This window comes from Lissotriton vulgaris, chromosome 4_2 (assembly GCF_964263255.1).
Source record: "Lissotriton vulgaris chromosome 4_2, aLisVul1.2, whole genome shotgun sequence".
In the NCBI taxonomy this organism is placed as follows: Eukaryota; Metazoa; Chordata; class Amphibia; order Caudata; family Salamandridae; genus Lissotriton; species Lissotriton vulgaris.
Genome location: NC_141692.1, coordinates 10,623,947 through 10,640,247, shown reverse-complemented (window position 1 = coordinate 10,640,247; position 16,301 = coordinate 10,623,947). Strand labels below are relative to the sequence as shown.

Genomic DNA, 16,301 nt, shown 5'->3' with positions numbered 1-16,301 from the left:
TCGGGTCTTCATCAGGACAAGGAGGGGGACAACCTGAAAGAAGGAGGTGTCTTATTCTTAACCTCTGTAAGATGGATGTTCTTCTAATGGATCTTGGTATCTCTGTAAATGAATTTATCACCGTCCGGTGACGAATTCGGGTTTGAAGTGCCGCAGCCGCGATCACTTGAGGAGTATGACAGCAAACGTCTGTATCTTTCTCCCGCTCTCGAGTCAATGGCTCGAGAGCGGGAGAGAGATACAGACGCTTGCTGTCATACTCCTCAAGTGATCGCGGCTGCGGCACTTCAAACCCGAATTCGTCACCGGACGGTGATAAATTCATTTACAGAGATACCAAGATCCATTAGAAGAACATCCATCTTACAGAGGTTAAGAATAAGACACCTCCTTCTTTCAGGTTGCCCCCCTCCTTGTCCTGATGAAGACCCGATACGGTTGCAAATAAACTGGCACCATACCGCAGGGTCGAAACGTCGACGCTAATCCACCAATTGGTCCTCACTACATCTCAACAGAAAAAATATGATTTGCAATACTGTTTGAGTAAATTGAAGTTATTGTTGGACCAGTGTATCTAAATTGCATCTGTCACGAAACTGTATCACCATAACAGTCACCGCTAGTCACAGATCACAATTATTCACTGCTGCACTTATTTATTGTTATAACGTTCTCAATATATATGGACAACGGTCTTTTAAATACTAAAGAAAACAAATGTTCTGCAAAGTGATTGAATAATTACAACTTTGCGAACCTGAAAAACAACGTTTGGTGTGTGCTATTTTCTTTTCAATGTTTTTCATGAAAAAATGCATATGAGTAATCCTATGACATAAGTAATTGTTTAATCAAAGAAATTGAATGCGCTCCGACAGAACCACTTTTTGCATACCACGTAATACCCAGATTCTGAGGGTCACTGGGTAACCCCATTATAATTAATGGCTCGATGGTCGTAAGAGCTGGAAAAATTTCTCGAGTTAAGGCGTTTTGTGTGACCAGGGGACAGTCTATACAAGGACCTGACTGGGGATAGGTGGCTAAAGTAATCTTTTGATATGTTTTTTATTTTCTGAGAGAGATTGTTTGCAAAGTTGTCACATAGAGTTGGAGAAGGGGCTTCTTCGACATTACACGCGCTAGAGTTATTAAATGATTTCAGGACCTGGAATAAAGTTCGCTAGGAATTCTCTACATTTTCGAGTTGGAGTGCGATGTGTGATTTCCGAGCGGATTTCACGTTTTTGTGGTATATTGCTGGTGCACTCTTAAATCTTTCTTTAAACTAGTGGGTTTTGGGAGAGGCGCCAGAGCCGTTCTAGTTTTTTGCAATGGCTTTTTTTGGTTCTGAGATTGGGAGAATACCATGGAGTCTGGTGACGTTTGGTGAAAACCGGTTGCAGTTTCAGTGGGGCTAGGCAGTCAATGGTGGATAGCATACCAGCTGTGAAGGAAGATAAGCGTTCCTCTGTCCTGTTTAATTCAGAGTTCTGGGGCGGTATGAAAGTTGTGGAACTTTGAGGGTGTGATTTTATGCCATTGTCTGTTGCCTAGTGGGATATGTTTTGGGGGCTGTGTTTTCTTTGACCGCTGACTTGCAAGTCGATCAAAGTGTGATATGACAATGTCAGGGAACTAGTAGCTCCATAAGTGATATTGGGGGAGTTTGTTTGAATTAATTCTAATGTGTGTACTGCCAGGTGGGTGGGTTCATCATTTATTTTAGTTAATTCAAGCTTGGATAGGTCTGTCAATAGTGATGAAGCTTCTCTGTTTGCAAGGTTTTCACTGGGCACATTGAAATCTCCCAGTAGTAGGAAATTGCTAGTTGAGATAAAATGGGGTAAGATTAGCTCCATTAGTTGTGAGGAAAAATTGGTAAGTGGTCCCGAGGTCAGTATACAAGAGCGCCTTTCCAACTAAGTTGAGGATGTAGGTCAGCTCTGAAAACTAAGATCTCCATGGTGTCGCTGCATTGTTGGTCAATAGAGATTTTGATAGGGTCTTTGTATATGATAGCTAATTCTCCTCCCACCTTATGGGGTCTATCGAGTTTTTGAATATAGTAACCCTCAGGAAGCGCTACAGCGATATCAGGTTTGGAGCAAGGCTTGGTCCAGGTTTCAGTCAGAAACCCAATATGAGGGAGGATAACAGGTCCCAAATGTTTATTGCATGTTTGGGTAGAGATCTGACATTGGTCAGAAAGCAATTCCAGCCTCTGTTACTTTGATGAGTCAGTAGCAGGGTCCTTTCTGTGCGCCAGTGACATGGGGTGGCCTAATTTCATGGTCGAGTGGTGTTGCAGTGGTTAGGGGCCATGTAGGTGCTGCGCTCAGAAATGGAGCATGGACTATGGACACTCATATAATGCTTACCCTGTGACATCATTGGTGACCCATCAAGCTTATACTGTGGATGGTTGAGTGATGCCCATTCAGACACGTGCCGCACCAGGGTGAACATTTCATAGCAAATATCACACATTTGTAAAACGCTGAGTCCCATGTGTTCCTCTTGTGCTTTCGTCACCATGGGTAGGTACCCAAAATGTGTACCGAGGCTGGTTGTGAAATGTCCATTCACAGGGATTTCTCTCCTGCAGTCCTTATGGGGACCAATTGTATACTATGGCCAACTGAGCTATGGCACTATCTGTCTTAACATGTATTGTTTTGCAAACCTTAATAAATGTACTTTTCACTGATTCATGCTAAAGATATACCTCTCGCTTGCTTAGCTGGTTCTTCTTCAGGAGCGGGTGATGAGGACAGAGAGACTGTATCTTGAAGTGATCTCCAACCATAATAAGTATTACCATACGTATCTGCAAAGTTTAATGGAGTAAAGGTTATTGGTCAGAAGAGTATATGTGTATCTTCATTTGGCACCATACATAGTATCTGAATTGGTGGACATCCATGTGCCTGCAAAGCATGTCTCTGAGTGACATTTGTGTGGAAGAGAGCATTGTACCTCAATACATGTGGTGTTCATGTGCCAGCAAACAGTATATCATTTGAGCCGGCGGTTGCACATGGGAACCACCTGCACTCAATTCTGGGAACAGGCATTAATTTTCTACATAGGCTTTGACTGGGTGAAAGCGAGGAAAACACAAATGGAGGAAAGAAAGAAGGAGGGAGAAAAGCATGGAAAAGCAGTGGCAAAGGGAAAAATCAGGATTGACAAAGAACCTTCAAGAGTGATCTAAAAGGTAGGGAGTGTCTGGTGATGAATTAAAGAGACATGGGGTGGAATGAAGATGACAAGCATTGATATTCAGCTCCTCACCCTCCAATAGCACCAGCCCTGGGCTTTTGAACAAAACTTTAGGCCCGGCATTAATTCTTTTACAAATTTAGGACTGGCAGCATTCCATGCATGGAATGTGTGGAAATGTCATATTTCAGTAAACCAAGAATCTGAATGCCAAAGCTGTTACACAGATGGTTCTCCAATATCTAAGCAAGGATTTCCCTGAATGAAGATAGAAGCTCATCAAACCTCCAAGCAGCAAATGTGCACATGAAGAGCTCTATGAGTAAGGCACTGGAGACCCACAGGGGCTGATGCGGGGCGAAAAGAAGCCCTGGCAACAATGTTCAAACCAGCCTTCCTTCTTGCCCTACATTTCTTTCTGTTTGTTCTCTCTCTCACAATGTCTCCAGTCTCCTTCATTCTAGCTCTATTTTTCCCTTGTTTGCTTCCTAAATGCAGCAGTGGTCAACTGTCAGAAATAGCCCCAAGTGGCCTCAGCCCCTGGGAAATGACAACAAAAAAGCATGGCCGGTCCAGCTCTGCAGGTCAAGTAAAGTGAACGATCTGAAGCGAGGCTATTATTTCCAAACTAAGAGGTTTCATAAACCATCTATATGACAAGGGCCCCATCTGTGCTACTGATACCAGTGTGGCATCAAATCATCTATCCCACCAAAGCTGAACCACAGCAAAGTGCCAGCAGAGAACCCACACAAAGGCCAACAGGAGAAGACTAGGTTATGGATCCCATATTTTCACTGACACCAGTGCAGTAGCATTTCACATGACTTGCTGTAGCCTCACCAACTCAGCTGCCCAACATCTTTCCTGTCCTTGAATTGCTCATACAAGGGGTACACAGTCAAAATATCGAGTCCTAATTGTCGACGTACACAAATATTGTGTTGCAAATATAAAAAGGTACAGAATTTCGATGTCAAGAATATCGTTGGACAGAATATCGACCCTAAGGCAAGTAACATCGAATTTATTTATATCGATGTAAGTAATATCGAAGTTAGTAATATCGATAATATATATATGTAACTAATTTTGATGTTACTAATATCGATATTTGTATTATTTTTATATTTGTAATTATGTATGTGTAATATGTTTGGTAAGTATTTTAATTTTATGTGTATTATTTTTATATATTGAGAATGTTATTTTTAAGTAAATTTTATGTTTTAGTACCGGAGCGGGTTGTGTGTTTATAGGTGAATAGGGTGGGAAGTAATTTAAATATACAAAATTTTTATAAATTTTTAGGAATTATAAATTAATTTTAATTAATGTATGTTTTTAATTCTGTAGCGGGTTTATAGGCGAATTGAGCGGTAAATAATTTAATTGTAATTAATTATTGATTTATAATTTTTTGGTTATGATAAATAATTTATTTTAAAATAATTATTAATTGACAATTATGTTACTTGATAATGTACTTTTTTTACTTGATAATTAATGTTTAATTGTGAACACATTTTTTAAATTGGTAATTCATGTTTGTAATTGGGAAATAATTTGTTTTATTGGTAATTCATTTTTTAATAGGTAAATAATTGTGTTAATTGGATTTAATATTTAATAGTTAATTATTTCTTAATTGGGAAATATTTGTAATTGGTAATCAATGTTTTATACAAAAAGTATTTTGGTATATTGTTTAATAATTTTTAATTGTGAATTAATTTTAAATCATATTTTTATGTAATGAAATGTATTTAATTCTTTAATATTTATTATTTGGTGAGTAATATTTAATAATTAATATTTATTGTTATTTCTTGATAATTGATTGTTAATTAATTATTCAAATATAATTGCTTTTAATAATTATTAATTGTGTGTAAATGATGTAGATTTATTTAAAATATAAAAATTATTTATAAGTATGTTATATTTAAATTCTACGCTATCAAACGCTTTTCCTACTGTTGCACCCTTTGGAGTTGAAATAGTAATTTTTACCCGTACGCTATCTAACGTTTTCTGTACTGTTACACCCTCTGGGGTTGGAATAGTAATTTTGATCTCTATGCTATCCACCGCTTTCCCTACTGTTGCACCCTTTGGAGTTGGAATAGTAATATTTACCCTTACGCTATCAAACGCTTTCCCTACTGTTGCACCCTCTGGAGTTGGAATTGTAAGTTTTAACCTTACGCTATCCAATGCTTTCCCTACTGTTGCACACACTTGAGTGGGAATAGTAATTTTTAACCACCCGCTATCCAACGTTTATCCTACTGTTGCACTCTCTAGAGTGGGAATAGTAATTTTCCCCCTACGCTATCCAGCGCTTTCCCTACTGTTGCACCCTCTGGAGTTGGAATAGTAATTTTTACCCCTACGCTATCCAACGCTTTACCTACTGTTACACCCTCTGGAGTTAGAATAGTAATTTTTATCCCTACGCTATCCAACTCTTTCCTTACAGTTGCACCCTTTGGAGTTGGAATAGTAATTTTTACCCTTACGCTATCCAACGCTTTCCCAACTGTTGCACCCTCTGGAGTTGGAATAGTAATTTTTACCCTTACGCTATCCAACGCTTTCTTACTCTTGCACCCTCTGGAGTTTGAATAGTAATTTTTACCCTTACGCTATCCAACACTTTCTTACTCTTGCACGCTCAGGAGTTGGAATGGTAATTTTTACCCTTACGCTATCCAATGCTTTCTCTACTGTTGCACTTACTGGAGTGGGAATAGTAATTTTTACCCACCTGCTATGCACTGTTTTCCCTACTGTTGCACTCTCGGGAGTGGGAATGGTAATTTTTCCCCCTACGCTATCCAACGATTTCCCTACTGTTGCACCCTCTGGAGTTGGAATAGTAATTTTAACCTTACACTATCCAACGTTTTCCCTACTGTTGCACCCTCTGGAGTGGGAATATTAATTTTTACCCACCCGCTATCTAACCTTTTCCCTACTGTTGCACCCTCTGGAGTTGGAATAGTAATTTTTACCTCTACGCTATCCGACGTTTTCTGTACTGTTACACCCTCTGGGATTGGAATAGTAATTGTCATCTCTACGCTATCCAACGCTTTCCCTACTGTTGCACCCTTTGGGGTTGGAATAGTAATTTTTACCCTTACACTATCAAACGTTTTCCCTACTTTTGCACTCTCTGGAGTGGGAATAGTAATTTTTACCCCTATGCTATTTAATGCTTTCCCTACTGTTTATTTTTCTGGAGTGGGAACAGTAATTTTACATTCTATGCTATCCAATGTTTTCATTAATGTAGTTTTTTTGGGACTTTAAATATTATTTTGATTTATTTATGAATTTAATATTTTTGTATTATTTTAGATAATGTTGTATTTTATTAACTTTTAAAATATTGAAAGTATATTTTTTTTATTTATTAAATATAATTAAATATTTTTATTTATGTTATTATTTTATGTGTGTAGATGTATTTGTAATTTATGGTATTTGTTATTAATTTATACTTAATTAAAATAATTAATAAATATTGTTATTAAGTAAGTATATATTATATATTGTATGTTTATTTTTAATTAAAGTTTTATTATTAAATATGTATTATTTACTAATTTTAAACATTATTAAATATGTTTAAATATGTTTAATATATTTATAAGTATTATTTACTTTATTTAACTTTTTTTTAACTGGAAAAAAACGATATTTTGAGTTACGATATTTTTAACATCGATATTTTAGTTTCGACATTTTTGTACTTACCATGTTGTAGATAGGGTGTCGATATACTAGCCTTCGATATTCCAGTGTCGATGTTGCTGTAGGTCGATATTCTGTCCGTCGATAATCTGTCAGAGATTCCATACAAGGACCAGCCAGAAAGGAGTCAGATCAAAGGGAAGCCAAATCTAGTGTTTTCCCTTGAACTAGAGGCTGAAGTATTCCCTATATGAAATGGGAGGGGTGTAGGATGAGCACTGCTCGCACCTCCCTGCCACGGGACCACAAGCCAGAGAATGCTCCTTCTCGGGCTGTCAATAGCTACTGGTGCGGGCAACAAAAATCACTCCTTGCAGCAAAGGCCTTCCACCTATCGGCATTTGCTGTGCTGCACCGGGAGGGCAAAGGATGGTTCTCTCCCCAGCACATGACAAAAGTATTCTCTGTCAGAGGATTCAGAGTGACTAGAGACGTTGCACCTTGACGTAAGTGTGACTACATGGCGAGGTCTCCACTAATTTCCATGGATTTGGAAAACAATTAATGAGACTTTGGTATTTCTTCGGATTGTGCCTACAGAGGGCAAGGATTACCAAAATCCCATCCCTACCATATAGTCAGTAACTAGGAAGGATCGAAACAAAAGGGCTCTGTATCCTTAGGAAGGCCATTGAACGTGTTGGGAACTTGGTAAAGGCTGAAATGTGTTGGTACTCGTAGATAGGGAATGGTGATGTTGTTTCTCTAATATACCCAATGCATTTTTAATCCTGCCAATGAGGGCCTATCAACAAAGTATGGAGAAACCCTCTTAGATTTTTCTTTCCGCAATAGGAATCCCTCAAAAAAATTGCTAAAACATGGGCTCCACACTGAGCTTTGGTCTGCACCTATAATTAAGCATGCCACTATTCAGTGGGTAAGGGCAATTTTAACAACCTAATTGGAGTCCCAGTACATTTTTTTCTCCCCGTATTTGCTTTCCTAGTCAAATGGGTTGTAAAGGTTTGCTAATGCTTATCTGGTTCATTTTAGCAATAATCATTCCACTTAGATTATCTGGAGAAAATATATCTGGTATCAGCAATAACACGAATATTGACAAGAAATCTAACATAAAGCACACTGCAACACTGATAGATAGTACCGAACTTCATAGAGATTAGTCTATAACAGATTTTTCCCATAATGTTTTTCCAAAACTTTTTTACGAATATGTGAAGATTATGGATATTAGTGATTGTAATGTATGCATCCAATTACTTGCATCTGTATCAGAAGGTGTGACCTACCATCACCTTCCTTTGATGCATGGTATAACCTGTAGTGTTATAGCCAGAATATTATTACACTGACACAGATGCTGTTTTTGCTAAAGTTCCTGTAGTCCACAAACTAAACAAAGTAAAACATGCTAAAATCTTTGGAGAACTTTTCTTAGAAATGAAAGAATTAATATTAGCTTATGCATTTAGACACAATATTACTTGTAAGTTAAGGAAAGATGTAAAGATTTTCTTGTATATGGTGGAAGAAAGAAGGGTTTAGTTTCAAAGGAAAGCAACAGGAGAAAAGATAAAAAGCCCACCTTGAGCTATTGAAGAGGGAAGTTATGACAAAGGTGAAACTAATGAAGCAATGGCTTTAGATTACACCCAACATGGGAAGTTGTGTGATAGCAGAGATAACACTATGTATGATCACTATTTCGTAGGTTCCAGTGAATGTAAAGACACATACAACATTTTGGGAGGATTGGGATTCACAGAAGGAAAAGATCCAGTATTTCCAGGGATCTATTATATCTGTGGGAACCAAGCTTATTATAGGTTACCAGACCATTGGTATGGAACATGTTTTCTAGGCCTGGCCTTTCCAAAAATATTTCATGTGGAAAGAGGGACAAACGGAATCCACGAGATAGGTAAACCATTAACCCGTAGGAGAAGGGAATGCTTCTCAGAGATAATTTGTAAAATTTTTGGAGCATTGATACCAGCAGTGGGAGTATCTTTGAATGCAGGCCGAATTCGGAAATTGCCAACAGTAGTGGATCGTTTATCAACGAATACTGCTGGAGGGTTCTTGATGGTAAATACCAAAATGGTTGCCATGAGAGCTATGGTCATGCAAAATCGACTTGCCCTTGACATTCTTTTGGCAAAAGAGGTTGGAGTCTGTGGAATGTTCAAAGTACAATATTGTTGCACATATATTCCTGACAAAAGTCAAAATATACAGAAGTATATAAAGAACATTACTGTTTTGCATAAAGAGATTGCCCCACAGGAGGTTGAAGGTGCCTGGGAGAAGCTTGGTAAAACGTTTTCCTCTATAAAACAATGGTTCACCGAAATAGGTAGTTCCCTGATAGGGAAAATACTAATTCCAGTGACTCTGGTAATAGTGTTAGAGGAGTTTAAGGAGAATATGTACAAAAGGACCAAAAAGCAAAATTAGAAGAACACAATTGTCTTAAATAACAAATGCAAGTAAACAAGACACATTTTCTGATAAAATTGTAAAACTAGGTTTTAAGTGGTGATTTTAAAAATCACCGAAGGGGGGAATTGATGGAGCAGGGTAAACAAAATATGTTTTTACCCCCTCAGATTTGCTCTCCCCCCCCATAATCCCATAACATTATTTATATATATGCTTACTAAACAACAAACGCACCTTGATAGGGCAACCAGCTTTGGATTGCAAAATTTAATTTACTAACAAATGTGATGCAAATAACATTAGTGATGTGTTTTGCGTATTAAGTGGAGTAAAATGTAAGATTTATGTTGCGTTTGAAATTGCGCTGTGGCAAAGAAGTTAAATGGTAATTAAAATTACTTTAAAAAGTTGCTTCTGCTAGGTAATACCTAACACAGGTCTTTAAATTGGTGGGTGGTAAACAGAAGGGCTTATTTTCTATGTTTTCATTTCTGTTGTGTTTGTTCTCCAATAGTTCATTCTAGCCTGCTAGGTCATGCTTCGAAAATGGCCATCGGAAAATAATGAAGTCGCGCGGGTCGAACCAAATGCCCCCGCGCATGAGCAGTACTAATGTTCAAAGTCATGAGTAGGCGGACTGTTCCCTGAGTGAGCGATGTCAAGGCCAGCTTGGCCTGGGACTAGGACTAGGATTTTGCCAAGAGTTGAGCATGCATGCCTGTGAACGGATGAAGAATCAAGCGAAAGAGGATGGACTATTATGTGAACATCGAAGTTTGTTGCAAAAGACATTAATAGTTATCTGGATCACCTTTGGACAGGGTTGATTATGTGGACTACTGTATATGCTATTGTCCCCAAACTGGTTTGAACAAGGAGGGCGATGAGGTGACCTTCACCACCCCTCCAACGGAGTAAACATTTTGATTTCTGCCCCCAAATATTGCAACTTTTGAGTGTAGTGAGCCAGAGAATATTGTATAATAGAGTCCTAAGCTCGTAAAGAAGTGGGAATGCTCTTTCTTATCCTGATGCTGCGAGAGACTGTCATTTTGGACTTTGATCGGGGAAGGAACAAGATTGTTGTGGGAAATTCCACCCCGGGAGGGATGTGACGAGGAGGTTAGAGGGACTGTCAGTCAGCTTTGGAAGTTCTATCCTGTGACCTGCCGTTCATCTACCTTTCCTGGTGGACCATTCTTATCATCGCCCTAGGCCAAGGGTAAAGAGTATTTTCCATTTTTATTTTTCTAAACTTTACCTAAATGTTTATTTTTCCTAAAATATTCTGATTCTTTTCAATGTTTTAAAGTATTTGCCTAATAAAGAACCAGACTCATTTGGTCAAAAAAACTTAGATAAAATAATTTTTTAACCTTTAAAACGAGTCTGTGGTTCTTTAATATTAACTGTAATTATAATTATAATTTGTTTTGAAAAGTTTTAACTCTGGTTAAGCTGGACTTGATCACCATCAACTGACTCAACTAGTTGGTCCCGCGACCGAATAGCGGAGTACCTTGATGCTTAAAGCAGTCAGGATCCTAAGTTACTGCATATAATGTTTACATAAGGTATAGGTTGTAGTTCTGACATTTTATTATTAATAGGGTACCCCGTTGTCCAACAGCTCATTACTTAAACATAGATCTGGAAAACTGAGTAAATGCGAGTGCACAGTGCGATGGGCCCCACCGACAAAGGTTTGTATGCATACAGTTGTGTAGGTTTTTTTCTGGGTTTGTATCATAAGGAAAATGTATGGTAGCCACGCTGGATCAACACAAACTCCCACAACACAGATTTCAGTGTAAAGTTGTCAAGTTGGTCACAAAGTCAGAACTCTGATCAATACAATACCCAAACATATTTCTGAAAAGGAAGAACAGCAGGCAACTTGAGCTCCATCAAAGGCAAATGTCCCAATAGGACCCTACTCACTAGAAATATGATACTCTGACAGTTCCTACATGCCCTACCTGCTGTCCATCGGTTGACCAAGTCCATCTGTTCACATTGCAAGATGACTATGGTGTGTGGACTGTAATTAACATCCTCCTGCCTTCATACTGGACACCTACTGTTGGGCCAACAACCTTTGTTCTCCATGGAAGCTTATGGAATGCCTTATCCCGAGGCCTGAGTGAATGATGTAAAGCCACTGTAGAATGGGGAGCATGGAAAAAGTAGAGTAAATGGCTTTTTATTGATTAGACATCCCCAAAAACCTAGCTAACCACATTTTAAAGCGTGGGGGATCTGCATGTTTTCAATGTCCTGCCAATAATATTCTGTAAACCGCTGTCCCCACAAAAAGACATGATTTCACCTCCAAACTTAGCCCCAGTGTTATCATAACTAAGAATGAAAAGTGTAGATGATTCCGCCACACTATGCCCAAATACCTCCTCCCAAAATCCTGACAGCATCCTTTTAAGTGATGTTAATTTAACACAATCATAAAACATATGTGGCAGAGTAGCTGCCCTGACCCACACCTGGTGCAAGAATCGTCTCTTATTTTTTTCCCATGCAAACAACTAAGCAGGGGTAAAGTATAAATTAAAAATGGTCTTGTAAAGCTGGGCTTTCAAGTTAGAAGATAAGAGTAGTCGTGATGGTAAAAATAGACTCATGTCAATGTCAATATTGGGATTAGCCAGCTTGCAAGCCAAAGACGATTCTGTGTGTTCCAGGTCGTCTGGGAGTTTCTCAAGGAGTAGGCCATATATTGTTCCAATTCTAGTTGAGTTAATATCTAAAAATGGGATATTTTCCAGTGAAATCTTAGGAGTCTTTAAGCTTAGAATAGTATTGACCTGAATAAATTTAAAATAGTTAAAAATTTGAAAAGTTCTCTGTAGATTCAAAAACCTATTATTCGCTTCTCCTGCCAAGAAATCCCATACCGTTCTTACTCCCGCACTTTCCCATTTTTTAGCCATGTCATCATTAGCCTGTAGGGGTAACAGAGAGGAATGCTAGAGAGGGGTATACCTGTTGAACTTCAGAATTGCCATGAATCCAGAGACCTTACTCCAGACTTTCCAAGCGCTAGTGATAACCTTAAATCTAACTTTTATAATAACTTGGTTCTAATTGACTCAGCAAAAGCCCTTGAGCTTTCTTTCCAAATCGATAATTTGAATATAGAAGGTATTTCTGTAACCTATGTGTTTTCGTTTACAGCCCGGGTACCAAAAAGAGGTATTATTTGATGAAGAAAAGCAGCCCAGTAATATACCATTATATTAGGAATTGCTAAGCCACCCCTATTTTGTGGTAAGAATAGGAATTTCAAAGACCTCACAATCCTCCCATATTGCCAGACAAAATTAGACATTTGAGACTCAAGTGTTTTTAGAATATTATTCTCTGCAATTAAGGGGATAGCTCGAAACAAATATAATACCCTAGGGAGTACATTAATTTAAAAAAAAATTACCTCTGCCAATAATAGACAGATGCAAGCTGTTAACTCTTAAAAGATCTTTCTTGATATTCTTAATTAGTGGTTAGTGGTTCGTAACTCAAGTTAATAATATTTTCAATCTTTGGGCTTAAGCATATCCCAAGGTAGGTGGCCCTTTCTGTCTTCCTAGGATCATCATAGTCAATATTATCAGTACATAAAATAATAGTTTTATTTTTATTGAGGGAATATCCGGAATACTGACTAAATAGCTGGGTGATTGTCTTTATTTCTAGAATAGACTCAGCGGGATTCGGCGTTAATTCTGCCACATCAAAGATGAACGCTAATATTTTGGTCTCGTACGCACCAACAATAACCAGTTTTATTTTCTGGTTCTGTAACAATGTAATAACCAAATAGTTGATGTATAAAGCAAACAGTATCGGGGAACAGGGACATCCCTGTCTCGTTCCTCTTGATATAATAATTGCACGAGATTCTATACCCATTAATTGAAGCTTAGCTCTTGGTTGTTGATTCATGGCTCTGATTGATTAGATAAGCCCAGGCCCAAAGTTCTTTGATTCTAGAATGCCCCAAAGAAAATCTCACGACACCTGATCAAAAGCTTTTTCGGCATCAAGGAGGATAATTGACATCCGGCCCCCTGTCCCGGACATGATATCAAACAGAGATGACTCTACGGGTATGATCTGTTGTACCCTTACCAGGGACAAAACCATGTTGCCAGGGGGAGGACAGATGTTCAATGACCCTCCCGAGCCGATTAGCCAGGACTTTTGCATCAAGCTTGGAGTCGGAGTTAACCAGGGAGATAGGTCAGTATGATGATGGATTCTCAACAGGTTTGCCCTTTTTAGGAAAAATGATTATATTTGTCTCCTTCCAAGACTCAGGAGGGGTGCCACTCAGCTGTATTCCGATAAATAAATCCAATAAAAAATGTATTATTTGTGCTCCTAGTATTTTATAGAGTTCTAGGGGGGATTTTATCGGGGCCAGCAGCTTTCCCAGAGGCAAAGCCAGACAGGGCTAATTGCAGCGCTGTAACACTAATTTATTTTACGAGGTCCTCTCTGGTTGTAGTATCTAGAACCTTACTCCACCTAGTATCTACTGTAAATTCTTTTAAAAATGGTGTAATTTCATCTGAATCAGCTAAGATAGCACTTTGATATAATTGGATAGTATTGTTGAAATATTTCGGCAATATTCCCTGGATTTGTGTTTTCTTGACCATCTGTTTTAATAGAGGTTATCGTAATGTATGAGATATTCTGCCAAGTGTGTAAAGCCAACTGCTTACCCACCCTCTCTCCATTTTCATAGATACTGCTTTGGTGCGATTAAAAAGTCTCTGAAAAGTCTCTGCTGCTTTCTGGGTCAGCCAGCTGTTTAGTTCCGTTTTTAAAACCAGTATGCGGCGCATAGTATGCCCCCCATCTTCTCTAAATGTTCTTCAGCTCTGGCCAAATCTTGCATCAATATGTGATTTTTCCCGTCAAAGCTTTCTTTTTATTCTTGCCACATAGCTGATTGTTTCCCCTCTAAGGGCAGCTTTAAAACAGTTCCAGACAATCCCCCTAGATGCACTGTAACGATTCATATTGAAATAACTTTGAGCCCAGTCCATTATGAATTTTATATAATCTCTATTTACCAAAAGCTTCCTATCAAAGGTCCAGTTTGAACGGTGTCTGGTAAAGTAGGTTAAATGCATTGTCAGAATTAGGAAGTTATGGTCCGAAATTATTTTAGGGCATTTTGTAACTTCTGCTCGGTCAGCTAGATAACTTGTCACTAACATATAGTCTATTCTGACATAGTTATGATGGTGTGAAAAATACGTATACCCAGGATCAAGTTGTTTTTTTGCATCCCAAATATCAACCAGATCATAGCTATCTCTGAGTTGACTAATATCTCTAATTACCCTTGGTTTCCGGCCTAAGTATCTATCTTGAGTTTGTTTCCTAAGCGCAGACCCCAAGGAAATATTAAAATCTCCGCAGAAGACTAGCAGTCTTGGCCACGAGGCGAGCTCTAATTCAAGATCAAATATTTGAGGGTCGTCTTGGCTTGAACCATAGACTGAGCAAAGTTACACCCGATGCCACTTCTATAATAACCCACCTCCCAACGGTATCTACTGCTTTACGTATAGCTAGTCCTAGGGATACTTTGGCTAGAATGGCTACCCCACGAGTATTTGATGTTTGTGTTGTACAGGCAAGAATATTATAGCCTCTGACCCTTAAAAGATCTTTCTTATCCCACGGCAAATGTGTCTCTTGAAGACAGATTATATCCGAATACTTTTGATTGATTATTTCAGCTAAGCGAGCCCTCTTGCTCCTATCATTTAGGCCTGCCACATTCCACAAGCAAATTGTTATCTTCCCCATTACAGTTTGCTAGTTAATTTTGAGGAACCTACTAACCTATTCTCAGAGCTTTGAATAACTTTCACAATATCTTGTACCTTTTGTTTATCATTTATCGATAATACCAATTCGATTTTATCAATTACTACATCAGTATTATTATTGGAGTTGCTTTTTTTATTTTAGTCCCTTGCCCCCAACCACCATTCCCCCACCCACCCCAACCACCCCCCCAGCACCCAATGTGAGGTGTACAGACTCCAATGAGTCTGTTAGTGATGAGCATGCAACACATAACTAGAGCTCAGTCACTACATAAAAAACGCCAATGCTGAGCACCAAAATCAACCTTATTTGTTTTAGTTTTCCATTTTTTCTTTTTCTTCCCCCCTTTTGCATCAACATTTTTTTTATCAAATACTATGTTGTCATTATGAAAGCAATCATGGACAAAAACCATTGCTAGGCCAACCTAACTTAGCCCATAGAGGTATTCTTTGACCTTAATTTCGGAGGGAAAAAATTTAGTTCCCCCCCCCCCCCCCCCCCAATCACTTTAAGCCGAGCAGGGTTGTTAAGATAGGCCTGTGCTTTTTTGTCTTGGAACGGCTTAATTAACTGGTGCAGCCTCCACCGCCTTTCGACGGTGGAGTGACAAAAATCAGGGCGCACAAAGTAGTCGACGCCATTTCTGGTTCGCTTAGACTCGGGTCTAGCCTTTTCTAAGACCACCTGGCGGATAAAAAAATTGCCAAAAAACACAAGAATGGCACTGGGTAAGCCCCGGGTTTTGCTAGTTGTTTTAGAGTGAAGGGCATGCGGTGTGCACGTGGGACTTCTGAAGCCCAATCCCACCCAGAAAGTTCTGGCATAGAGTCACGAAAAAGACCCACCACAAAGGAGCAAACGTCTCCCCCTCCACCCCCTCGGGGACCCCCAAAACTTGGAGATTGTTCCTACGCTGGTGGTTTTCGAACTCCTCCAGCTTCCATCTAACCTCGGCCAGCTCCGCTTCATGAGAGTCAGTTCGTTCCTGGTTCGCCGCGATCTGTTTCATTAGAAACAATCCTTGATTCCAAGTCAGT

The 16,301-nt window shown here is 38.9% G+C and overlaps 1 protein-coding gene across 1 annotated transcript in view; it reads right to left on the bottom strand.

The window, feature by feature from the left end:
* The window catches only part of LOC147718121 (uncharacterized), an 89,190-nt gene that overhangs the window by 18,620 nt on the left and 54,269 nt on the right, over positions 1-16,301 (bottom strand). Inside the window, exon 3 of the mRNA XM_086919196.1 lies at positions 2,732-2,833. Coding sequence (XP_086775322.1) covers positions 2,732-2,833 — 102 coding nt within the window. The remainder of the gene's footprint in view (positions 1-2,731; positions 2,834-16,301) is intronic.